The following is a 23,127-nucleotide window of genomic DNA, read 5'->3' as shown; positions in this document are numbered from 1 at the left end:
GGAGTGGAGTGGCGTGGGTGCACGCACCACCTATCTGATGATCACGACAGCTGATGCAATGCGAGGCGACGCAACGCAATCTATCTATCTATCTTTATTTTCTTGCCGGCGATATCCGAGAAGGAAGAAGAGAATGGGCGGGCAAGGACGGAAAGTAAGTAAGCAAGTAGCCAGCAAGCGGTACTTGTTAGGGGATGAATGCAGGCAACAAGGCTGAGAACATCCGTTCACATTGGTGTGCATTGATAAGCGCTACACGCTACACGTGCTGTTGATGGTGGTGGTGGTGGTGGTGGTGGTGGCGTTTTCTTATAAGTTCGCATGGTATCCAGTCATGGTTGGAACACGAGCCATTGAGGGGTGGGAAGGGAAGCGCAAAGCTAAGCCAAGAGGGTGAGAATGTCTGTGCGTAGGCGCTGGTGGCTGATGATGATTATTGCTGATGGGGAACCTTGCCTGTTGACCGGCTGGCTGGGTTGCTGGGGTATTGTAGTCTTGTCTTGTCTTGTCGGGATTAGTTGATGAGTGGCTGGACTCTAGCTTGCTAGCTCTCGGCTAGCTAGCTGGGCAAGGGTCGGACAACACAGTCTAAACTTAGCGATAGACTTTGACGGTTCCTGATGGGTTACCAGTAAGCAGAGGGACAGATGGTTAGCCACGTGCAATGCGCCACGTAGTGAGAAAAACAGGTACAGTGTAGAGTTTGAAAACGAGGACAGAATGCATAGTAGTGGTTATGAAAGGGAAAGGAGGGTTGCACAAACGAAAATAGACATTGATAGCTGAGACATACCATCTGAACAACCACCAGCCCAGCAATTTCCTTTTTCATTCCACGATACAGCACTCACGGCCTTGACGCCTGGTCCGGCTGGGACACACGCGACCACTTCTCCACTGAGCACATCCCAGGCGAATACGGACGCCTGTGTAGCACCATTGCCATTGCCGGAGTCATCTGCCGCACTCCCGCTGAGGACAATGGCGTCCGCTTTCGCGAATATAGAGCGAATTCGAAGGTCGCTTTTGCGATATGTGGCATTGCTATTACCCTGACTCGAACTGACATCGTCGCCGCCGAAAGCCTTTAATAGTTTGCCGTCGCTCCGGTCCAGCATTCGGATGCGCCCGTCTGTTGTAGATGCTAAAAGAGCATTGCCGTCATTAGAGCAGCGAACACTAGTGACAGGGTGTGCGAGAACATCGACAAGGGTGCGTCCCATTCTAATATCGTATACTCGGACTCGGCCGTCGTAGCTTGCACTTGCGATAGAGTATGTGGGCATGTGCACGTGTAAGGAGGAAACGGTATCTCGGGCTTCGGTGAGGGTCTGGATGGGCTTGTAGGAGTTGGACTTGGTATCCCAGATGTTAATAGTTGTGTCTGCGCTGCCTAAACCGCACACAAAATCAGTCAGTGGTCGCGAAGAAAAGCGTTAATTAGAATTGGGACGAATTTACCAGACACCACTACAGAGTCATCTTCGCCTGCGAATTGGACGGCCTCAACGCGCGCATTGTGTCCACTCCAGCGTCTGATTGTTCCTCCCTGTTCGACATCCCACAGAAAGACCTGGCGGTCTCCACCAACGCTGGCGAACCGGGAGTTGTCTGCTGCGACGGCAATGTCTAACACGGAGTACCCGTGCGCCTCATACTTCTGGATTGGGGACGTTGTCTCCGCAGCAGAGGCATTGTTATTGTTGGGAATAGCCCGGGAGAGGTGAATAGCACGATCTGTCGAGCCGGTGAGGATATAGGTTCCAGGATAGCTGGAGAAGGTCACAGCGTTCACGGGGCCTGAGGTACGTCAGAGGGGATCTAGAGCTTCTAGAGCGTAAGGCGTGGAGCTAGCTGACCATTGTGGGTTTTAAGGGTGTGGGCCAGTTGGGTGGGGAACTGTTTAATTGCTGGCATTGGCAATCTTTCTGAAGGACCGAGGGAAAGCTCTCAGCAACAAGCGTAGTGAAGCTGTGCGGGATCGGAGATTGTTCACTGCTCGACATCCAACGTGAAGGCCGGAATGCGGAAGTTGGAGACAAAACCGATGGGCGCGGCTCACCGCCGGCGGGGTCCATATTATTTTAGCTTCAAGCAAATCCGCCAAAGTTACTCCGCATTCCTGCGGATCAACGGGAACCAACGGTTCATACTTTCTTTTTTCTCTTTTCTTTTTTCTATTTCTCTGCAGCACATGCACATAATTAAATCTGTATTGACATGCTACGGAGTACAAGTGGGTTATTATCGAAGATGTAGTCAAACCATCGCTAGTTACCAGCAGGCAAATCAGAAGAGCAAAATCACCAGACAACTCTGGGCGTCAATCTCTACCCAGGTTGCATGGTCCCCCTGAGCGCGCAAAATCCGAAAATCAAAAGGAAAGGAAAACATTTAAAGGGGTAGTCAGATGTAAAGATATTAGTCGAGACGAAAGCACATTTCTTCTGCTTTTTCCACAGTCCGTTACAGGCCCACGGTCGTGTCCGGTGGTCCTCTGGTATCTTAACGACGTCCATGGCTGCGAGTAGAAGAGCCCTGCAGCCCCTCGATCTCCTGCTCGAGCGATTTGATTCTGTTGGCGGTTAGCATCGTGCGGTTATAAACGAGAACTCGGGCAGACTTACGCAGCATGGGTGGCCTCCAGATCCTTGTTGAGGCGATCCCTCTCTGCAATGAGCTTCTGCTCCCACTGGCGGAACCGCTGCTCCTCGACCTTGACCTGCTCGGTGAAACGCTTGCGCAGGTTCTCCTCTTCTTCCTTGAACTTGGGGTTGTCCAGCTTCCTGGGGCGGGCCTCGCCGAATTTGCGGGTTTCCATCTGCTGTGCGCGGTAGGCCTCGTAGTGCTGCTCTTCGGTAGTGTGGATAAGGTCGAGCATGTGGGTGCGGATTAGGATCGAGCGAAGCTTCTTGAAATCGCAGTGGTCCTCGTTCTCAACTTCGGCAACACCCCAAGCGTATTGACGACCCTTGACGACCCGGTTGTCGGTGGTCTTGACGTCCTTCTCGGATCCGATAACAGCGAAAGGCATGGCAGCCGTGAGGGTGCGCGCGTGAGCGGCGGCATGCTCATCGTCCTCCTCGACAGGGGGGGTGTAGATCTTGATGCCCTGGGCCTCGATAACAGCACGAATCTAATATGATAACCTGTGATTAACTTCCATTCTTCAGCACGGGGCAATAGCTGGGTGGCTCACTCTCTGCTTGTAAACGGCCAGGTCCGAGGGGCTGAGGGTATCGGCCTTGGCAACGACGGGGATAAGGTTGACACGGGAGCTCAAGCGCTTCATGACCTCAATGTCGAGGGGCTTCAGGGTGTGTCCGGTGGGGCGGATGAAGTACAGGCAGGCATGCACACGCATATCGATCTTGTCCGTACGGCGAGGCTGCTGCTCTTGCAACATGTACGACTCATGCTGGTCGTCGAGGAACTCAATGATCGGTTGCCAAGAGTCACGGTTGTTGACATAGTCTCCGAATCCGGGTGTATCAATGACGGTCAGGCGGACTAGAGCGGGAGGCAACCCGCAGCGTTAGCAACCAGTCCAGCGGTGAGGGTGTGGTGTGTATGAACCTTTGAAGAACTTCTCCTCCAGCTCAGCCTTGGTGATCTCAATCTCGACAGTGCGGTCAATCTGCTTCTGATGACGGCGCTTGTGGTCGGCGTAGTTCTTGATGGTGGTGGAGAACAGGGTGTTGATAAAGGTGGTCTTTCCCAAGCCGGATTCACCAGCGACCTGTATGAATTGATGAGCATCGGGCTTCTTCCCTCGACAGTATCCCGAATGAACCAACCATGATAGTGAAGGCCGCACCCCGCTTGGCGACAATCTTGTGCCTGAATAGATTGGTTAGAATATATCATGAGTTGGCGCGCATCTGGCGACACATACCGCTGGTTGGGGAGCTATTGAGAAACGATGTTAGAATGAGATTTCGGATCTTGTTTTGGAGGTTGAATATGGTCCATAACTTACGTTGGCAATGCCAATGGGGGAGGCAGTCTCGGTGGAGGACATGATGATAAAGGGGTGAGTTGGAACTCAATTAAACAGAGCTAAACAGCGGGAGTAAATAAAGACAAACGACAACCCAGGCCTGGAGGAGAAGGGCCAACGGTACGAGGGAAAAGCAACGAGAGATGGGGAAGAAGACAAGGCGAGGATAAGGGAAGCAATGGCCTGTTGGAGGGTGGGCGTGAAGGGGAAAGAGGGACTGGCGTGGATGGAACTTGGAGGACGTGCCTTCTTCTTCTTGCACTGGGTTGGTTTGGCTGGTTGGCTGGTCGGGTTGGCTGCCCCTGAATCCCCCCCAGGCAAACACCTGCAAACACAACCGGCGTGACCAGCCCACCCGGGGATGTTGGCAGCCTCAGGCAGAGTTGAAACGATAGTTCCTTGCCTCATCGGGTTTAGTGCAGACGCTATGGCCCCGGATGGCGCTAGCACTATTGGAGACTAACGTCTCGGGACCGGAGCAACTGTTGATCCCGGCTCTTATCGCCCGCTTTTGGCAAGACGATTTTTTTGAAGATCGTCCGGATGGCAGAGAAAAGCGCTTGCTGATTGACGTGCAAACGGATTCGGTTGGCGACAATGAAGACAGATTTCAAGGTGAGCTCATTTGATTTGGCGTCTTTAGGTTGAATGTGACCTCGCAGCGAAGGGGGGACTGAAAGTGCTGGAAAATGACCTAACAACATCTCTCGTCTAGTTCTCCAACCTACTGGGTACGGTCTATCGCAAAGGTAATCTGCTCTTTACGCCCGATGGCACCTGCTTGATCTCCCCAGTGGGCAATCAGGTCTCGGTATTCGACCTAGTCCAGTATGTCTATCGATTCTTCCTATGCTGTCAGATACAGACAACGTATACTGATGCGCCCCTCCCCGCAGCAACACCTCCTATACCCTTCCCTTTGCGCACCGCACCAACATTGACCGTGTTGCTCTCTCACCTCGCGGCAACCTCCTCCTGACCATTGATGAGAATGGTCGCGCTATCTTGACCAACTTCCTCCGCCGAATTGTCATTCATCACTTCTCCTTCAAAGGCCGTGTCTCCGCGCTTCAGTTCTCCCCGTCTGGTCGTCACTTCGCCGTCGGAGTGGGAAGACGCCTGCAGTTCTGGAACACCCCGACGACACCAGGCACTGACAACAATGGCGAGCTTGAATTTGCCCCCTTCGTCTTGCACCGTGACCTTGCCGGTCATTTCGACGTGATCCAGCACATCGAGTGGTCCAGCGACTCCCGCTTCTTGCTCACAGCTTCCAGGGACTTGACGGCCCGGGTATGGAGTATGGACCCCGAGGAGGGCTTCGAGCCCACTACACTGGCCGGTCATCGCCAGGGCGTGAAGGCAGCATACTTCTCTGCTGATCAAGAATCGGTAAGTCTGCGCGCAGGAGTGATTGAGCTTAAGCTAATCGCAAATAGATTTACACAGTCAGCTCGGACGGAGCCCTGTTCAGATGGGAATATGTGACCAAGAAGGACCCAGAAACGATGGATGATATCGCGGAGGCTCGCTGGAGGATTGTTAAGAAGGACTTCTTCATGCAGAACGATGCCAAGGTCAACTGTGCCGCCTTCCATGCGTCCACCAACTTGCTGGTTGTCGGGTTCTCGAACGGTCTGTTCGGACTCTATGACCTCCCGGAATTCAATCAGATCCATCAGTTGAGGTATGTGATCATCGGCTAAATACTGAGTTACAGAGCTGACTCGCGTCTAGTGTCTCCCAGAGCAACATCGACTGCGTTACGATAAACAAGTCGGGTGAGTGGCTGGCGTTTGGCTCCTCCCAGCATGGACAGCTGTTGGTCTGGGAGTGGCAGTCAGAGTCTTACATCTTGAAGCAACAAGGCCACCTTGATTCCATGAATGCATTGGCCTACTCCCCTGACGGTCAAAGAATTGTCACTGCGGCAGATGATGGAAAGATCAAGGTCTGGGACGTCAAGTCTGGCTTCTGCCTTGTCACATTTACGGAACACACGAGTGGAGTCACGGCGTGCGAGTTCTCCAAGAAAGGAAATGTTCTGTTCACAGCCTCTTTGGACGGCTCGGTAAGAGCATGGGATCTCATCCGTTATCGAAACTTCCGCACATTCACCGCTCCATCCCGGTTGTCCTTCTCATCGCTTGCTGTCGACCCCAGTGGTGAGGTTGTCTGCGCCGGATCTCCGGACTCCTTCGACATCCATATCTGGTCCGTACAGACTGGTCAGCTGCTTGACCAGTTGGCTGGTCATGAAGGTCCCATTGTTACCATGGCATTTGCTGCAGACGGCAGTCACTTGGTGACCGGCAGTTGGGATCGTACCGTGCGTGTGTGGAGCATTTTCGGACGGACACAAACCAGTGAGCCGCTTCAGCTCCAGGCGGATGTGCTGAGTGTGGCTTTCCGACCTGATGGAAAGCAGGTCGCCGCGTCCACCTTGGACGGACAGCTGAGTTTCTGGTCGGTGGAGAATGCCGTGCAGGTCGGTGGAGTGGATGGTCGCCGTGATGTGTCCGGCGGACGCAAGATCACCGACCGTCAAACGGCTGCTAACGCTGCCGGGACCAAGTCCTTCCGTTGCATCAGGTACAGCTCTGACGGTAGTTGTATTCTCGCTGCTGGAAACAGCAAGTACATTTGCCTGTACGACGTGGCGACGGGCTCTATGCTGAAGAAGTATACCGTGTCGGTCAACACCTCCCTTGATGGAACCCAGGAGATCCTCAACAGCCGTGATATGACTGAAGTTGGCCCGCGCGGCCTTATTGATGAAACCGGTGAAGCCTCCGACCACGAGACCCGTGTGGACCGCAACCTGCCTGGAGCCAAGCGTGGCGACCCCGGAGTCCGTACGACTCGTCCCGAGGTCCGCGTCACGGCAGTCGACTTCTCGCCTACCGGCCGTGCATTCTGTGCAGCTTCCACCGAAGGACTGCTGATCTACAGCTTGGACTCGGACCTTGTCTTCGATCCCTATGATCTGGACATCTCGATCACACCGTCCAGCATCCTGGCCACCCTGGAAGGCGCCAAGCGAGCCGCTGTAACGGGTGAAGTGAACGACGATGACACCTTCCTGAAGGCATTCATCATGGCCTTCCGTCTGAACGAGCAGAAACTCATCCGGGCGGTCCACGAAGCCATCCCTCCCTCCGAAATCACCCATGTGGTCCGCTCGGTGCCTACAGTCTACCTTCCCCGCCTCCTCCGCTTCGTAGCCCATGCGGCGGAAGAAACGCCCCATCTCGAGTTCAACCTGCTGTGGATCGAAGCGCTTTTCAGCAACCACGGCCGATACTTTAAGGAGAACTCGGGCAGCTTCGCGCCCGAGCTCCGTGCGGTACAGCGCGCCATCGACGAGATCAACAACAGCTTGAAGCGACTCACTGAGAAGAACATCCACAACCTCAACTACCTCCTTTCAAGGCCGGTCCTTGCCGGAAACAAGAAGCCTGATCTGGCCATGAGGGCGCTGGGTGAGACTCTTGAGAGGAATGCGGACGACGAGAAGATGTCCGATGCTGATTCGAACGAAGAGGGTGAAGGAGAATGGGTGGGTCTTGAATGATTGTTATGTTTGCTTGTATTTGTCCCCTGTAATCTTAGACCTTCCTGTTCGTTCTGTGTTCACTCTCTCAGCCGTCTTTCTGCTTTGCTTTGCATTTGCGCCTGGCGTTTGATCTGTGGTATACCTGGAGATACAAAAAAGAGGGACAGCAAAAAGTTGGGAGTATTGCTGTGTTTATAGGTCTAGTTGACCGTATACTGAATATATGAGTATAATAGAAGTAATCTTCTGTTCGGTTGCCTACTAGTATTTATGTAGTAGTAAAGCCCGCATATCAAATCAATATCACAGCTCTACACCGCTGCCGAGTCTCCCATGGACATACATGTACATGGAAGGAAACTGACAACCAAACAACATGAACTATATATACCATCTCCCTCAAGCAGTTCTCTTCATACCCCAGACACCAAACAGTCCATCTTTATCCCCCCGCCCCAAGCAACTCATCCCTCACACTCATAGGTACATCACAAAATAGCCACCGCATTAGGCGGACTAGCCACACCACCAGGAACCTAAACAAACAAGCATCCCAATTAGCCCACCAACCACACTCCACACCGCCAAACACACCAAATAGATAGATAGATGGTAGTCATGAACTCACCTTCAACGGCACACTACACAAAAAGAACCCCCACCGCCCCTTCTCCCTACAATACGTCGCCAACTCCTCCAAATCAAAATACTCTCCAATCGGCATCCCCCACCCAGCCAAACACCACTCATGCAGAGTCATCCCCCTTTCATGCTTGATCGGCGCAGGCTCCAAACTCGGCGTATCCGACGCCACAGCCGCAAACTGATTCTCCCATAGCCAGCGCAACATGGCCTCTCCGTTCTCAATGCCCGCGAAGCTAGGCGTCGGGCGGTTGCCGAGCTCTTCTTCCTGGGCCGGGGTAAGGGCATTGAAAGCGGCTGTGAAGCCCGTGCGGATGAAGAGGATGTCCCCCGGACGAGTCTAGATGTTGTATTCGGTCATGAGCGATTGGAGGTGTGAGAGGGGGATGCTGCTGGTTGTGAAGGGCGTTAGGGGGATGGAGTGCGTGCTGGCCCAGTGCGCGTAGTCGAGGAGGATGCCTCGGCCGGTTATGCCGCCTTTTTTGGCCCATGCTGTTTTTCATATTATTATACTTAGTTGTTTTGGTTCAGGGTCGTTTGTAAATATATCATGATGGGTAGTAGTAGGGTAGTAGTAGGGCTAAAGGTGGTAGTGGTGGTAGTATATAGTACGCACCATCAATACCCAATACACCCGACGACTTCAACTCCTCCAAACAATGGCCGTTGAAGTAGCATCCGTGCGTTTGGTTTCCTACACATTCATACTCACGATTTAGTAATCTGAGTAGTCACTCAGTAGGGGAAAAGGTACCATAATGCCGGAACCCATCCCACTGGGTACTCGTCTGGGTATTGAACGTCAACACATCATCATTGACGAACCGCGGCGCCTTATTGATCAGTTCCTGGACGAACGGTTTCCGATTAAAGCTGGAATGTCGCACACGGTTGAGTGGCAGATCCAGGGAAATGCGCACCCCGTCGCGGATTTCCTCGGTTGCGGCTTGTCGAACGGTTTCCGGGGTTAGTAGATTCAGCATCCCCAGGTCGTTGTTCGCCGGGCCGAAGAGACCCCAGGCGTTTCCTGGGGGGCCGTTCGGATCGAGGGGTAGGTTGTCGAAGGTGGGGAGGGACATTGTATTCTTGCTTTTTGACTGAAGTGTAGAGTTGGAAAGATGGGGAATCAGATGGGAGTTAAAACTATATAGTAACTTAGGGTTCGGATACTTTTCCAGCTTCGTTTCCGCAGAGTCGGGGCATCTCCGATGATCTAGTAAATGTTGGCTTTCCCCGGATTATCATTGGGGTGATGTCAATGCTTAGCTTAGTTAACACTACTGCTATTCCTTTTCTGTTATCTGCATGCAATGTGGGGATTAATCAATCCAATCATGGTACATAGTCCATCATGTCATTTGGGTATCGAGTCACTGGTGGTGTTGCCTATCATCTACATCCTCTGTATATACCCCAGCCAACCTATATCCCAACGTCACGGCTGGACAACCACGTTCATCATCGTATAACAACAGCTAACTCTAATTCTCTCCGGCAACCGCCGCTCCGCGACCGCGACCGCGTCCCCGGAATCCAGTTCCCCTGTCTCCTCGCATGTTGTTACCACGACCACGGCCTCGTCCAGAGATGCTCTGCGGTGGTGGCACTTGCGAGTAGTTCTTGGGCCGGAAGTTCGGATTATGGTTGAGCACCCCGGCTTCCGGGTCGTTGTCCACGGCGACATATCCGCCTCGCGTGCGCGCCGGACCTCCACGCCCACCACGGCCGCCTCCATTCATGCCTCCTCGGCCTCGACCACCGGCTGGCGATGCTCCGTTGGGCTGAGGCCGGAACGGCAACGTGGTTTGAGCACCCACGCCATTGGAGGCACCACGTCCACGTCCGCGACCATTACCCATGCCGGAGACTGCGCCGCGGTAGGAATTACCCAAGGGCGGTGGGGCCGGGGCTTCTCTCAGCTGTCCCTGCCCACCGGGCCCAAGCGGAGCACCATATCCGGCAACAGTCAAGGGCGTTTGCTGGGACTGCTTTTGCGCGCTGTTTGACGCACGCGTGTTGACAGTCAGCTGCCGGTAGGAGACGTTCAGCACCGAAGACGCCAGAACCGTCTGACCTCGGAACGGAGAGCAGCGGTCGCCGAGCGTGGTACCGCTCATGAACGAGACGTCAAAGACCACATCAAGGAGAAGGGCCCGTGGTGTCCGGGTAAGGCCGACAACAGTGCCTCGAGTGGCGATGGGGACCTTGCCGGAATCTTGAGCATACACGACCCGATCTCCCAGCTTGAACGTCTGGTTTCCAAGTCGCTGCTCAACGTCGGACGGCCGCAGCAGGGCGCTGCGGGGCAGGCCACGGACCGCCTTCACTTCCATGGGTGGCATGCTCTGGAGCAGCTGGTCGGCATCTTGTTCGATCAACTTCACGAGGTCAGAATCAAGCTGTTCTGCATCCAGAGGGACACGCTCGAAGTTCTTCGCCTCAATTGACTTCAACCAGTCTCGAATTTCCTTCATCTTCAAGAGGGCAGTCTCTTCAGGATAGAAGTCCGTAGGAGTGTACCGATCATTCTGCGGATTGCGCTGAATGCCCGCGATAAACTCGGGGAATTTGATCATATACTGTTGTAGGAGCTCTACGGCCTTAGGGCTGAATTCCCAGCCAGAGTCTCCACGGCGAGAATAGCCGAGAACCTTTTGCTTCCGGGCCTCGAACTTCAAATTGAGACCCAGATTGACACGCTGCCCTTCGACGTCAACAGAAAACGACGAGGTGATCTTGGCTAGAACCAAGGGATTAAGCCGCAAGCTACGAGCAATGGCGTATGACGGCATGTAAGGACAGAGCTTCTCAGCATCCCTGGCTCGGTCTCTTCCAAACTCCGGTTCCCGAACCTTCACCGCTGCAATCATTCCATTCACCTTGCCATGATCATGACCCGTAATCTGAACGGGCCGTCCATAGTTGTATTCTCCTAGCATGAACGCCCGGGAGTTTTCGGGGAACTCCTCCTCAATGGGTAGGGCCTCCCGTTCAATGAATCGTTGATCGGGGTTGATCACATCGTCAACCACCAGCTGGAGAGCGTAGTCGGTTTCTTGCCCGGGAATATCGGCGAATTCCTTGACCGTAGCACCTTCATCGGTCTTGATCAAACCCTTGAGCAGCTGGACATGCACCATCGACTCGACCGGGCCGATAATGGTACCAAGTCTCTTGCTGTAAGACGATTCGATCCGCTCGGCCTTTCTCTTCCATTGATCAATCTGAGCAGGGGTATGGGGGATAGAAACAACATGTCCCGTAGGTTCCGGTAGAATATAATCGAAAAGTTCGTCTGATACACGGATCACGAGCGCTTCTTGCAAGAATGGGTAACCCACATGGACGCGCTGCCCAAGTTTTTGTTTGGCCAACTCGACACTCGACCTGCTCCCAGGATCGAGCAATGTAATGACCATGCTCTCATTGCGGCTTTCCTGCTGGAAAACAGTGACACCGTGGTGGCCCAACTGACCAACATGGGGCAGCGTCTGCAGACTAGGGAAGCCAGCCAACGCTGCAGCCCCCATTTGCACGCCATCCATCAATCCAATGTACGGCTCAAGTCCATCCATGGTCGGCAAGTCGAAAATGTTCTCGATGCAGTGGCAGTTCGGAATGTCTGGGAACACGCCGGGAAGAGAGGACGGGTAGATGAACTGCACCTCCGGAGAGTAAGTGAACTTGAGACTGGCACCAAATCCATTCCGTGCTTTCTCCTCCGGGGTCAGCAGGTGTTCCCTAGTTGCGAGGGCATCCAACAGGCGACGTTCTTCAATGAAAGGAATCTTGACAACTGCCTCCCATTCCATCTTCTTTCCATTCATATCCAGTTCAAAATCACGTGGGTAAAAATCGATGATTGGGGAATCCGGAGAAGTCATTAGATCTCGGTACGCCGCAGGAACAGTCTTCTTGCTTCGGTCAGGCAACACACCCATCAGCTGCTCATACGGCCGGAAGGGCTTGCCAAGTCGGAAGTTGGTCTCTGCATTGAGACCTTTCTTTACGTCTGTGAAGAGTCAGTCAAAACACTAGGTCTCTGCAGAGGTTCGACACTTACCGGAGATCATCGGTGCGTAGTGATACTTGAAGAACCACGGCCAGGATGCAATGCCTCTGTAGTAGTAGTACAGAACCCACTGGAGACCCTGTACATAGTTCTCCGTCAACTCCCTCATCTCCTCATGGCTATCAAGCCCCCAGCCGAACTTGCCGACGTAGTAATTATTCTTCCATTCCTGGAACTTCGCTTCATACTTCTTCTCCGCCGCTTGTTGGGCTTCTTCGGGTGATAGCTCCTGGACCTTTGCGTTATCGTATCTTCGGATAATTCGCTGAACCGCAACGGAAGCCTCTTCATCCTCATCATCGCTGTCGTCATTATCATTTCCAGGGAGCTGCACGCGGATGAAGCGATCACCATGTTCGTCTGCGACGGTCGTCCACGGTAGCCGAAGGTCATCTGCCAGCTGCTCCACAAACTTGCGGTCACGAGCCGGCAATGAAGAAGCAAAGTCAAGAGGCTTCGTTTCTGCTGCCTTTCCAGGTCGGTTCAGAACGTACTTCTTGACCTGCTTGAATAATTCCTTCTGGGCAGGAGTGATCGTGAAACCCTTGGGCTTCTCCTGAGGTTCTGTGACATCGCCTTTCTTGGCCCGAATCCACTGCGCATCGGAGTACTCGTGCTCAAAGAAACGGAACTCGACATCGCTCAGAGCATCCAAAAGGATGCCCAGTCGGTCCATTTTGATAACACCTTGTTCGTTAATGTAGCCACCCATCTTGGGCAATGATTCCTTATAGATCTTGAACATGAATGCCAAAGCACCCTCGTTAATATGCAGATTGGGCAAGTTGGGCAAAAAGTCGTTTCCAACAAAGAAAGCCATTAGAATGAAATCGTCAATAACCTTTTCCATGTCAAAGGGAAAGCTCAAAACACCTTCCTGTTCCAACTCCTGAAACTCCAACTCCAGGTATTCTCTAACCATACACAGATGCAAAAGAAAGAAGTTCTGGTGTTCAAGCTCCTTAGATTTCTTCTGAACTTGACGACCGAAGGTGACTTCTTCACGAAGCAGGGAAAAGTGGGGATCGTGACTCAGAAGCCCCAACATGATCAGGTCAGCGTCAAGGCCGTACAAACAGTGACGGACGTTAGGGTCGTAGAGAGGCTGTGCTTTCGCATGCCGGATGTACTCCATGATCTTGTGTTCACCTTCACCTGGAACTTCGTGGCCAGAAAGCACAATCTCGACTCCCTGCCAATCCTTGTCTTCGGAGATCTTCTTGTTGATAAAGTATTTCAATTGCTCGGTTAACTTGGCCATAAACTCAGTACCGGGTGTAATGCAGTTGCTGTCAAAAGCTTCCTCCTTAGGCATCTCGATACCCTGAGCAATTGCCTTCTCCTTGGCCGTCTCAGCATCCAAAGCCGTCCGGAAACGTCGAGCACGCTGCTGGTTCATCTTGGCTCGCGGAGCCACACCATCGACTGCCATGAAGAAGAGCTTCTTAGGCTTGATCTTGCCATACAAATGCTCGATATAGTTAAAAATAGCGATAAACATCTTATCTTCGGTCATGCGAAAAGTCGGTGAATCGCTGTCCTTGTGTGTACAGTTATGAATAATGCCATTCATATCCAGGTATAGGTTGTCGAATTCCGGTATACGGTTCTCCGCGATCAACATAGAGATCGCGGGATACCGCTCGCTCAGCCAGCGGAAGAACTTGGGAACACCCATGGCGGAATTTGTTAAAAAAAAAGATATTCGCAAGCGATACAGGCGTAGGATGTATAGGAAGAAAGGAGCGTCCTTGCGTCGTGGTCGTCGTAGTAGTCGTCAGGTTTCAATGAAGCACCCAAGCTCGGAGGCAAATCATCCAGCGCACGGCAATGCGGTCGTAGACAAGCAGAAACGACTGGGTATCTTCAAAGAACGTATGACAGTAGAATACAACAAGGGAAGGAAGGCAAACAAAAAGAAAATATGGGAGAGATGGGGCGACGGGAGCGCCGAGCAGAGGTGAGAGGAGGGGCAAAGTGAAGATAGATGAGACCAAGGAATGATGACTCTTCCAAGTCACTTTTGTGACCTCAGCCATCCGCCGCCGAAGCTCAATCAGGTGGTGCCAAGCCCGCCTACCAAACTGGGTTTAGCGGCCCCGGGCGCCCATTAACGCGCCGCCAAAGGGAAAGTCGCGTTTCTCCAGTGCGAACAGAGAGTGTGAGAGCTTCATCCGCAGCTCAAAGCTCTGCTCTGCTATCCTGCCATTCCCAGATCCCACTTGGCTATCTCAACCCCACCTCTTCTACTCCGCTGCATCACCATCCTGAGCAATCGGCTCTATTTGAAAGTGTTCTGATTCTCAGCCTTTTCAACCGTCTTTCCCCACAACCATGGAGCCTTACGACGATGGTGAGAAGTGGCCCCACGGATTCTGTTGCGCGAGCTTGACTAATCCTTCCTCCCGCTAGGTTTCATTGAGGAGCAAGAAGAGCAGGAGGAGGAGCGCACTGAGGAGAAGATCATTAACGAAGGTGCGTTGCCCAATCTGTAGTGGGGTGTCTCCCGACCTAACTAATGAGTGGAACAGAGTACAAGACATGGAAGAAGAACGCACCTTTCCTTTATGACATGATCCTGAGCACGGCATTAGAATGGCCCACCCTCACAACACAATGGCTACCTGATAAACAAGAGTATGCGCGCCCATTCTATTCATTTCCTTACAGATTTTAACGTCCGGCAGTGTTCCCGATAAGCCTTACTCGACCCATCGCCTGCTTATTGGCACTCATACCTCGAGTGATGCGCAAAACTACCTGCAGATTGCTCATGTACAGCTCCCTAATCCGACTGCGCCTAACCCAGATGACTACGATGAAGAGCGTGGGGAGATTGGCGGATACGGCGGCAGCTCAAAGAAGGCGCCTATGGAAATTAAGTTCAACATCGTGCAAAAGATTGATCACAAGGGTGAAGTCAACAAGGCGCGATACCAACCACAGAACCCCAACATCATTGCCACCATGTGCACAGATGGCCGTGTAATGATCTGGGATCGCTCAAAGCACCCGAGCTTGCCTACAGGCACAGTCAACCCTCAGATGGAACTTCTCGGCCATACTCGCGAGGGTTTCGGTCTCAGCTGGAGTCCACACACTACTGGTCACCTTGCTACAGGTAGCGAAGACAAGACAGTCCGTCTTTGGTAAGCTTTGATTATATTAGATGGAACTTGATTGCTCAGGGGCTAACTGCTGTGCAGGGATCTGACGACATACACGAAGGGCAACAAGGCACTTAAGCCTGTTCGGACGTACACCCACCATTCTTCTATTGTCAACGATGTTCAATATCATCCTCTGCATTCTTCGCTCATTGGAACGGTATCCGATGATATCACACTTCAAATCCTCGATGTGCGTGAGGCCGAAACCACACGTGCGGCTGCCTCAGCGGAGGGTCAGCACCGTGATGCCATCAACGCTGTTGCGTTCAACCCTGCCGCAGAAACGGTCCTGGCCACCGGATCGGCTGATAAGTCGATCGGCCTGTGGGATCTACGTAATCTGAAGACCAAACTGCATGCGCTCGAATGTCATAACGACTCCGTGACTTCGCTTTCTTGGCATCCATTTGAGGAGAGCGTTTTGGCCAGTGCCAGCTATGACCGCAAAATCATGTTCTGGGATCTTAGCCGGACTGGTGAGGAGCAGACCCCCGAGGATGCCCAGGATGGTCCTCCCGAGCTGTACGTAACGCTTCCCGTATGGTACCATGTTACCCTGCTAACACTGTTTCTAGTCTGTTCATGCACGGCGGCCACACAAACCGCATTTCGGATTTCAGCTGGAACCTGAATGACCCGTGGGTGCTCTGCTCGGCGGCTGAGGACAACCTGCTGCAGGTGTGGAAGGTGGCAGATGCGATTGTCGGCAAGGATCTGGAGGATGTGCCGACCGAAGAGTTGGAGCCATGAGCTACCATATTCAAGATGTAAATCTGCATCACTACTGGCACCTAAAGGGAATGGCTCGCTCGTCTCACTTCATGTACTTCTTCGATGGGGTTGCAACAAAGACAGCGAGAAAGTGGGAAACAAACATATGACAACGAACTTTGCTGCACAGTCGGATTTCAGGAGTTTAGTGGCTGCAATGTAACATATGAAGCCTAGCTTAAGTACTTAGTACTGCATTATTCATCCCAGACAATGGTTTCCCTTTCTTGGTCTGAATGCCTCAGGCAGCATCCCGCGTGATGTCGACATGATGATTGGTGCCCCACTTCGGAGCGTTTTTCTGCCGCTGCCAATCGGAGCCGCATTGACCGAGCTGGATGGATTTCTTTGCAAGATAGTAGGGGAGGTGGGTTCAGATAGACGAGTTTAGCAATCTTAATTATCCAAAATATATCTATGCAATGGCGAGCAGTCCCACATTTAGTCATTATTAAAACAAAGCATTCCTAGCATGAGAACAGAAGCCGTGACACAATCATCCTGGACAATCTTACTACTACTTATGGAGGGGAAATTCTCGACAGGAAATTGGGGGAGAGAAAGCTTAATCAGCCCCGCCAAGATGCCTGTGAGTGGCTGCAAGACAAAGGCGGTCAACACAGCGATCACGCCGCCGTCCGAAAAAGCGGAGGGGTTCGAAAGGGAAATCAAATCATTGAGTCGCCGCCCCTTCGAAGGTCGGAGTCATTCTTAGCTTTTTCGGTTTTTACACTAATCCTCTTCCTCCTTCCAGAATCCTTTTCCCTCCTTGTGCTTACTGCCATGTCTCTGACGCTGTAACCTTTTTTTTTCTCCTCTCTCACTTCCTCCAACCGTTCTTCAATCTCCCAAGGCGTTGCTTAACCCTACTACTGTCTACGCCGCCAATACCCACATCTCCTCCGTCTTTCCGTTCCCTCTGCTCGCTTCCTACTTTTCTCCTCACACCAAAATAATCATGGGCTCTGGAACGTCTCCCCCTCCTCCTGGCCCGAAGCCTAGGTCTGCCATACCCTCTCATATGCTGAATGGCGGCTCTCCTCTCCACGTCTCTACCAGCCCCTCTACCAGCTCGCGCGACGCTCGGGAGAGGGAAAGTCTCAACTCCTCCATCCTTTCGTCGTTCACTCCCCGCATCCCGGTGGAGTTCAACCTGCCTGCCTCTGCCTCTCACCCTTCCGGGGAGTCCCTGGTAGATGATACCCCCCGGGGGTCTACCTCTGCTAAGTATGTCGCATCTGCGGGATGGTATCAATTCATTCACTAATTGCGCGATTCAGGCCGACATTGAACGATCCTCCCCGCGATCCGAGAGATGAGGCCGGTGCATTGACCCCGCCTGCGACTGTCAGCAGACCAGCAAGCCCTTACACCCTCTTCCCTCCAATTGATTTCGATGGACTGAGTTGGCCTTGTAAGTGTTTGTTGATGCGATTGGGTATCTTTCAGATCTAACGCTTCCATTCCTCAGGCCCCGGTACCAGGGAGCGACTGGAGTCGTCGCCCGAAGAGACAGAGGAGCGCATTAAGAAGCTCGCAGGAGCTGTTCGGACGATTTTGGAGTGTGTCGGAGAGGATCCGGAAAGAGAGGGCCTGCGCGAGACCCCGGAGAGATATGCGAAGGCCATGCTCTACTTTACCAAGGGCTATGAGGAGAATGTCCGGGATCTTGTCAATGGTGCGGTCTTCCATGAGGATCATGACGAGCTGGTGATTGTCAAGGATATCGAGGTGTTCTCGCTGTGCGAGCACCACATGGTTCCCTTCACCGGAAAGGTAAGACTGCTTTCTCGGGTACGAGGGATAATGATGCTAACCGACACCTTTTTGGTAGATGCACATTGGCTACATCCCTGATCGCCGTGTGCTTGGTCTCTCCAAGTTGGCTCGTCTGGCGGAGATGTTCTCTCGTCGTCTCCAGGTGCAAGAGCGCTTGACCAAGCAAGTCGCTCTGGCTATTTCCGAGGTTTTGAAACCCCGTGGTGTTGGTGTTGTCATGGAGTCGTCCCATCTTTGCATGGTGATGCGTGGTGTGCAAAAGACTAGCAGCACTACCACGACCAGCTGCATGCTTGGCTGCATGCGGTCGAGCGCGAAGACCCGGGAGGAGTTCCTGACTCTGCTGCATCGCCGCTAATTTTTTTCATGCCTACTCAACTTCCTTACGACACTTACTACTTCTTTACCCCCTCGATTTAACAGTGGATGGTATTCTTGTTTCACGGAGTTTTGGCGGTCACCTTTCAACAGGTTCTTGGATTGGCATTCTATTTTACGCCGCGCGGACGGAGTGTTCTTTTGCGTTTGGACTGTCTTGGCTTTGAAAATACTACTTGTATAGATATATTCTGTCCTGCGATTACGATGCTCAGATCATCGTCAACTGCTTCCCTCGCTCGATTGTTTCGATCAACAACGGGGGAATAAATTAGGGCAGGCGGGCGGCTCTTGCCGTACACCTCGGCTGCAAAATTTGGCGCTGTGTCGAGGTTGATTCAACATTTGTTTTAATATCTTCTCAACTGGATATAGGGACATGTGGGATGTCTGGACGACGTTATGCTGTGGAATTCTTATAGCAAACAGCTATGTATATTCGAGATAAGATCAATCTCAACAATTGACTATTCAGCTCAGTCTGCTTAAAGTACTCTATTGTGTATATACTGCAAGCAAATTTGTATTTCCCTTTAACCTGCAAGTGTTTTGGTATTTACCAAAGCGTTTGAATACAACATATAAAGTCTTCATGTCAAAGCAACTCTTAGGAGAAACGATAGCACCACCAAGACTCTCATCGTTTCTGGATTAGAGGTATAGTAACACAGCTGCAGATGATGAAATATATGCATGCGAATGTACTCAATACTACCGCATAATCCTAACATGGAATGCATCATAAGAGCATTAATACCACAGTACCAACGGTACTGTACACACCTTATTATCTACTCAGCCTTCCAGCCAGTGAATCAAAGTGACTCGGCATTCATTCATTCACTACATAGGGAAACAGTGTTTTCCATCTCCCATGGCAACTTTATATCTATTCACTGCTTTGTATACCAACACATATCTTATCACTCTGAAGTTCCTCATCGACTACTACTGCTCCCCAACCTTCTCTTTTTGTGGTGTTGACAACTAAGAATCTCCGGTCAGCACTCTGTTCAAGATAGCTGATACACGAGTATCGCATCGTTCATGTAAGGCCTCTTCTTCAGAATCAGCCCCGTTCTACAGGCGGATCCAACTGATCACTCAGTGCTCCGCGTCAGCCTCTTCGTGCTTTTCTGATTGGCCTTGCACGGCGACACATTCACAAAATGACTACTCCCACTACCCAAGAGGATGTGGATGCCGCTGAGTGCTTGCTCTTTCTTGCAGGCTCTAGAGAGAGCAATCAGACACCAAACCAGTGCAGCGATGCCCGTCATACTAGAGCACATAGCACACAGAGCACAGTGAGCCTTCCTGGTGCTTATGCGAGCGGCTGTGATCAGCGCTATAATCAAGCACAGCTCCCTCCGCAAAGGCAGATCACTCCTCCAACACAGCTCCCTCCTCGAAAGCGACAACAGCTCGCTCATCCGGCACAATTGCCCTATCAAGCACAGTATCTCCCCCAAGCGCAGTATCCCTCCAAGGCCCAGTATCCCCCCCAAGTACAGTATTCTCCTCAAGCACAGTATCTTCCTCAAGGACAATATTCCCCTCAAGCACAGTACCACCCTCAAGCACAGTACTATCTCCCTCAAGTACAGATTCCGCCTCAAGCGCAGATTCCCCCTCAAGTTCAGAAGCCTTCTAAAGCGCAGAACCCCCCTCAAGGGCAGAACGCTCCTCAAGTGCAGAATCGACCTCAGGTGCAGAATCGCCCTCGGGCACAGAAATCCCATCGAGGACAGAATCTTCCACGACCACAGCTCCCCCCTGGACGCTCAAATATCGTCTCGCAACCCTCTGGGCCACCGAAGATCTCCCAACCCCCACAGAATCCCAACCAGCAACAGGGATCCACCGCAGTGCCAGCACAGCAACCCCAACAACTGGGAGCAAACATTAACCCCCAATTAGCGCTGCAGGCATATCTAATCCGCCAGCAGTTAATCGCCGGTATTCAGCCAGAGAACATCATACCTATGTGTCAGCAGGGAAGCAACACAAAAGTAAAAACACCGGCAATTGTACAGATAACCAACGAGGGTATCAAGGTGCCGAATATCCCCCCTGCACAATTCACTGGCAGCTTTCAGCCAATCCCTCAGGACCAGTTGGCATCCATACCCCTTCAGCCAGCCGGGACAGTGGGAGCAAGGCCGCAGATTGCTACCCAGACTAGAGTTTCGAGCAATAACGTCCTTCCAGCAGTGTCTGCTCGTGCGTTGAAACCAGATGAGACTGATGCCAGAACCGTACAACCGCAGCCAGGAGCCATCGGCCAGCCAGAAACCATGACTCTCCCACAGCAGCCAACAGTTATCCGCCGCCCGGAAGCCAGAACAATGCCACAGCAGCCACGAGACCTTGGTCGCTCAGAAGCCAGGACTGTACCGCAGCAGCCAATCGTTATCGACCATCCGGAAGCCAGTACTGTACCACAGCAGCCACGAGCCATTGGCCACCCAGAAGCCCAGACCGTATCACAGCAGCCACAGGTAATCGGCCCGCCAGCCCTGAATATGGCTTCGAATGAAAATGCTAGAGTTCAGCCACCCCCTCAACTTATAGTTCCTATCCTCCCCCATGGAGGGTATGACCTCCTGCGACATTTCGCATACTACCCTCAACTCGCTCTTGACCTCACCAGTTACCTCGACGTCAATGATATAGTCAACATCGGTGCTGTATCCAAACCTTTTCACGACTTCCTCTGCGCATATATCGGACATATTACCACAACCTATGCAGCAGCACGCCACCATCTCTCTTCCATTACCTTCCCCGTCCTCTGTTATCCTCGATTGTGCGCCCAACCCAGACAGTGGCGTACTTTCCAACCTCAAGACCGCCAGCTTAACCTTGATGTCCTCGTGCCGTCCATCCAATGGCTCCGAATGCTTTCATACCGCGATAGCGTTGTGCTAGATATCATAGTCCTCCTTCACCAGGCTGGCTATAACCTCCCGGCAGCAGCCTATCAACCCATTTTGAAAATCTGGGCTTTGATGGATATCCCAGACAACGAGCGCCGGGAGTGGACGATCCGTAACCGGTGCGTCTGGCAAGATGGGGACATCTTTCTCGCTACACTCTTCCTTGTCCAACTGGATATGTATTTGCGCCAGAAGCGCGACCAGCAAAGCAATAGTATCCGACGACTCCTAATGGCACAGCCTACCCTTACCTTCCTACATAAATATATCCAAGGAACAGTGTTGCAGACTCCTATGGATGTTTTGGCTGAGTATGTGCGCTGGAAATACGCACCTGAAACTGCTACTCAGGGGGAAAGGGATATTTTCGGCGTGCCGATTGAGGACGCGGGCAGTTTGCAGTATGAGTGGTATGGCAAGAAGCGTGGAGTGGGAGTGGGTGAAGAAACAAGGGTCAGGCTGCGCCGCCCCGATGAATGCATTCTGCTAGAGCTGAAAAGAAGAGGCCTGAGTCCGCATGATATGTATGTGGAGTTCTTTGTTTGCAATCGTGGTCATGTTTTCTTTCCTGTGGATAGGAAGTCAGTGTCTTGGGTTGCGCAGATGAGGGAATATGTGGCGCAAAATGGAGGTAACTGGATGGATGCTGTGAGATTGGATTGATTGATCTTACAGTGTGGTGGAAGTATCAGTTGGAATGTTGATCTGGCAGGCAGGTCGTGGTATGTAATTCAGGGTGGAAGGATTGTTTTTTTCTTTCCTTTGATTGTCATTGCTTTGTGGCGGTGATTTTGCATAGGAGTTATGGTCATAACAAAAATGTAGTAAAAGCAAAGTAAGATACTATAAAGTTAATTTAAATGATATTATCCAACCTTTCATACTCTGTTGTGGCAATTAGTGTATTGATGACAGATCTCTGAGATGAGTTGTACATTCTATCTGTCTGGTCAGCATAATAGCATCATCTACAGGTTCCGCCAGACATTGCGTGAATCTTGAACATCCCAAGACCCCCTTTGTATTGATCACGGTCTCGATAAACACGCATCTTAGTAGCGAGTCATGTCATCCTACATTGAAAGACCTCGAGAACAGATCTTCGGTGGCAGATCATGCCAGATTGAGTCGGTGTCTCACATTGCCTGGCATTGGAGCTAATGTAGATACCTCCCATTCTGTATATAACATTCTATGAACAAGCCTGAAAGAATGAATGCAACTGAGAGTCTGGATGCGGTTTGATACTTGTAAACAAACATCGCCTGACCCAATAGGGTTATCCGACCCCCATCTGGAATAGACGCCAAGTCACATGGTATGAAAGGGCTGAAAGGCAAAAGAAAGGGGATGCCAGACCAAACTTTGTAATCTCCGGAATGGGCGTTGTACGCTTTAAGGTTCGGATCGACGATGGTGTAGCCATGGGGAAAGCTTGCTTTACGCCCAGAAACTTCAAATGATTGCTTAGTCTTCATTGAATTTCTGCTGTTGAGCAAGTAATGTGTAATGTAAGCTAATATAAGCAGCGAGACGATACATAACTGTAACTAACAAACAATCAACTAAGTACAATTACGGGTGAGGTAAGCGCTGTGTCTCGTGATTAGCAGATCTCAAGACTAGTACTTGTGCAGGATGGTACATTTGACATGACTTCTCCTTATCTTACGCTTTATTGAAGTTTGGAACGTACAATTAAATCTCAGATGTCAAGAGAATCCACTACTTTCAGTGAAATACATGGAGCTACCGAATGGACTGGAAGTATTGCCTCCAATACACTCATCCCTGACACAAGACCCTCGCCTTTTGAGTAT

The 23,127-nt window shown here is 51.8% G+C and overlaps 7 protein-coding genes across 7 annotated transcripts; 4 read left to right on the top strand and 3 right to left on the bottom strand.

The window, feature by feature from the left end:
• Positions 1 to 594: 594 nt before the first annotated feature.
• Positions 595 to 1,917, bottom strand: BO87DRAFT_423332 (WD40 repeat domain-containing protein; the record flags this gene model as incomplete). Its single annotated transcript, XM_025627161.1, has 4 exons — positions 595 to 617; positions 794 to 1,393; positions 1,462 to 1,800; positions 1,860 to 1,917. 4 exons carry the CDS (start codon positions 1,915 to 1,917, stop codon positions 595 to 597), a joined length of 1,020 nt encoding a protein of 339 aa, XP_025482476.1.
• A 262-nt stretch (positions 1,918 to 2,179) lies between these two features.
• On the bottom strand, positions 2,180 to 4,256 carry aspC (septin CDC12). Its single transcript, XM_025628745.1, has 7 exons — positions 3,980 to 4,256; positions 3,896 to 3,909; positions 3,798 to 3,840; positions 3,577 to 3,739; positions 3,200 to 3,510; positions 2,628 to 3,136; positions 2,180 to 2,575 (listed from the first exon to the last, which is right to left on the bottom strand). Exons 1-7 carry the CDS (start codon positions 4,019 to 4,021, stop codon positions 2,506 to 2,508), a joined length of 1,152 nt encoding a protein of 383 aa, XP_025482475.1. The 5' UTR covers positions 4,022 to 4,256; the 3' UTR covers positions 2,180 to 2,505.
• Positions 4,257 to 4,549: 293 nt separating this feature from the next.
• On the top strand, positions 4,550 to 7,765 carry BO87DRAFT_353234 (snoRNA-binding rRNA-processing protein PWP2). The gene is made up of 5 exons (XM_025621228.1): positions 4,550 to 4,615; positions 4,716 to 4,828; positions 4,897 to 5,392; positions 5,440 to 5,687; positions 5,738 to 7,765. The coding sequence occupies exons 1-5, from the start codon at positions 4,598 to 4,600 to the stop codon at positions 7,572 to 7,574; spliced, it is 2,712 nt and encodes a 903-aa protein (XP_025482474.1). The 5' UTR covers positions 4,550 to 4,597; the 3' UTR covers positions 7,575 to 7,765.
• Positions 7,766 to 8,044: 279 nt separating this feature from the next.
• BO87DRAFT_423329 (uncharacterized protein) lies at positions 8,045 to 9,277 on the bottom strand (the record flags this gene model as incomplete). The annotated part of the gene is made up of 4 exons (XM_025627160.1): positions 8,045 to 8,092; positions 8,185 to 8,538; positions 8,831 to 8,892; positions 8,953 to 9,277. The coding sequence occupies 4 exons, from the start codon at positions 9,275 to 9,277 to the stop codon at positions 8,045 to 8,047; spliced, it is 789 nt and encodes a 262-aa protein (XP_025482473.1).
• A 5,154-nt stretch (positions 9,278 to 14,431) lies between these two features.
• Positions 14,432 to 16,615, top strand: BO87DRAFT_374033 (WD repeat RBAP46/RBAP48/MSI1 family protein). The gene is made up of 6 exons (XM_025622699.1): positions 14,432 to 14,623; positions 14,683 to 14,745; positions 14,802 to 14,907; positions 14,958 to 15,419; positions 15,477 to 15,962; positions 16,016 to 16,615. The coding sequence occupies exons 1-6, from the start codon at positions 14,605 to 14,607 to the stop codon at positions 16,188 to 16,190; spliced, it is 1,311 nt and encodes a 436-aa protein (XP_025482472.1). The 5' UTR covers positions 14,432 to 14,604; the 3' UTR covers positions 16,191 to 16,615.
• Positions 16,616 to 17,232: 617 nt separating this feature from the next.
• BO87DRAFT_302509 (GTP cyclohydrolase I) lies at positions 17,233 to 18,348 on the top strand (the record flags this gene model as incomplete). Its single annotated transcript, XM_025619207.1, has 4 exons — positions 17,233 to 17,438; positions 17,492 to 17,625; positions 17,683 to 17,987; positions 18,046 to 18,348. The coding sequence occupies 4 exons, from the start codon at positions 17,233 to 17,235 to the stop codon at positions 18,346 to 18,348; spliced, it is 948 nt and encodes a 315-aa protein (XP_025482471.1).
• A 1,189-nt stretch (positions 18,349 to 19,537) lies between these two features.
• Positions 19,538 to 22,017, top strand: BO87DRAFT_451667 (uncharacterized protein; the record flags this gene model as incomplete). The annotated part of the gene is made up of 2 exons (XM_025628471.1): positions 19,538 to 20,779; positions 20,819 to 22,017. 2 exons carry the CDS (start codon positions 19,538 to 19,540, stop codon positions 21,968 to 21,970), a joined length of 2,394 nt encoding a protein of 797 aa, XP_025482470.1. The 3' UTR covers positions 21,971 to 22,017.
• Positions 22,018 to 23,127: the final 1,110 nt, after the last annotated feature.

Source organism: Aspergillus neoniger, assembly GCF_003184625.1.
Source record: "Aspergillus neoniger CBS 115656 unplaced genomic scaffold BO87scaffold_7, whole genome shotgun sequence".
Lineage (NCBI taxonomy): Eukaryota > Fungi > Ascomycota > Eurotiomycetes > Eurotiales > Aspergillaceae > Aspergillus > Aspergillus neoniger.
This window is presented reverse-complemented; position numbering and strand designations above follow the sequence as displayed.

Excerpts from the sequence above, each read along its gene's own strand:
- aspC (XM_025628745.1), bottom strand. The coding sequence starts at position 4,021 with ATGTCCTCCACCGAGACTGCCTCCCCCATTGGCATTGCCAAC. Across the intron at positions 3,740-3,797 it reads GTGCGGCCTTCACTATCATG|GTCGCTGGTGAATCCGGCTT; the intron begins GTTGGTTCATTC and ends CAATTCATACAG. Across the intron at positions 3,511-3,576 it reads GGAGGAGAAGTTCTTCAAAG|TCCGCCTGACCGTCATTGAT; the intron begins GTTCATACACAC and ends CTCCCGCTCTAG.
- BO87DRAFT_353234 (XM_025621228.1), top strand. Across the intron at positions 4,829-4,896 it reads TCGGTATTCGACCTAGTCCA|CAACACCTCCTATACCCTTC; the intron begins GTATGTCTATCG and ends CCCTCCCCGCAG. Across the intron at positions 5,393-5,439 it reads TCTCTGCTGATCAAGAATCG|ATTTACACAGTCAGCTCGGA; the intron begins GTAAGTCTGCGC and ends AATCGCAAATAG.
- BO87DRAFT_374033 (XM_025622699.1), top strand. Across the intron at positions 14,746-14,801 it reads GGAGAAGATCATTAACGAAG|AGTACAAGACATGGAAGAAG; the intron begins GTGCGTTGCCCA and ends TGAGTGGAACAG. Across the intron at positions 14,908-14,957 it reads TGGCTACCTGATAAACAAGA|TGTTCCCGATAAGCCTTACT; the intron begins GTATGCGCGCCC and ends AACGTCCGGCAG.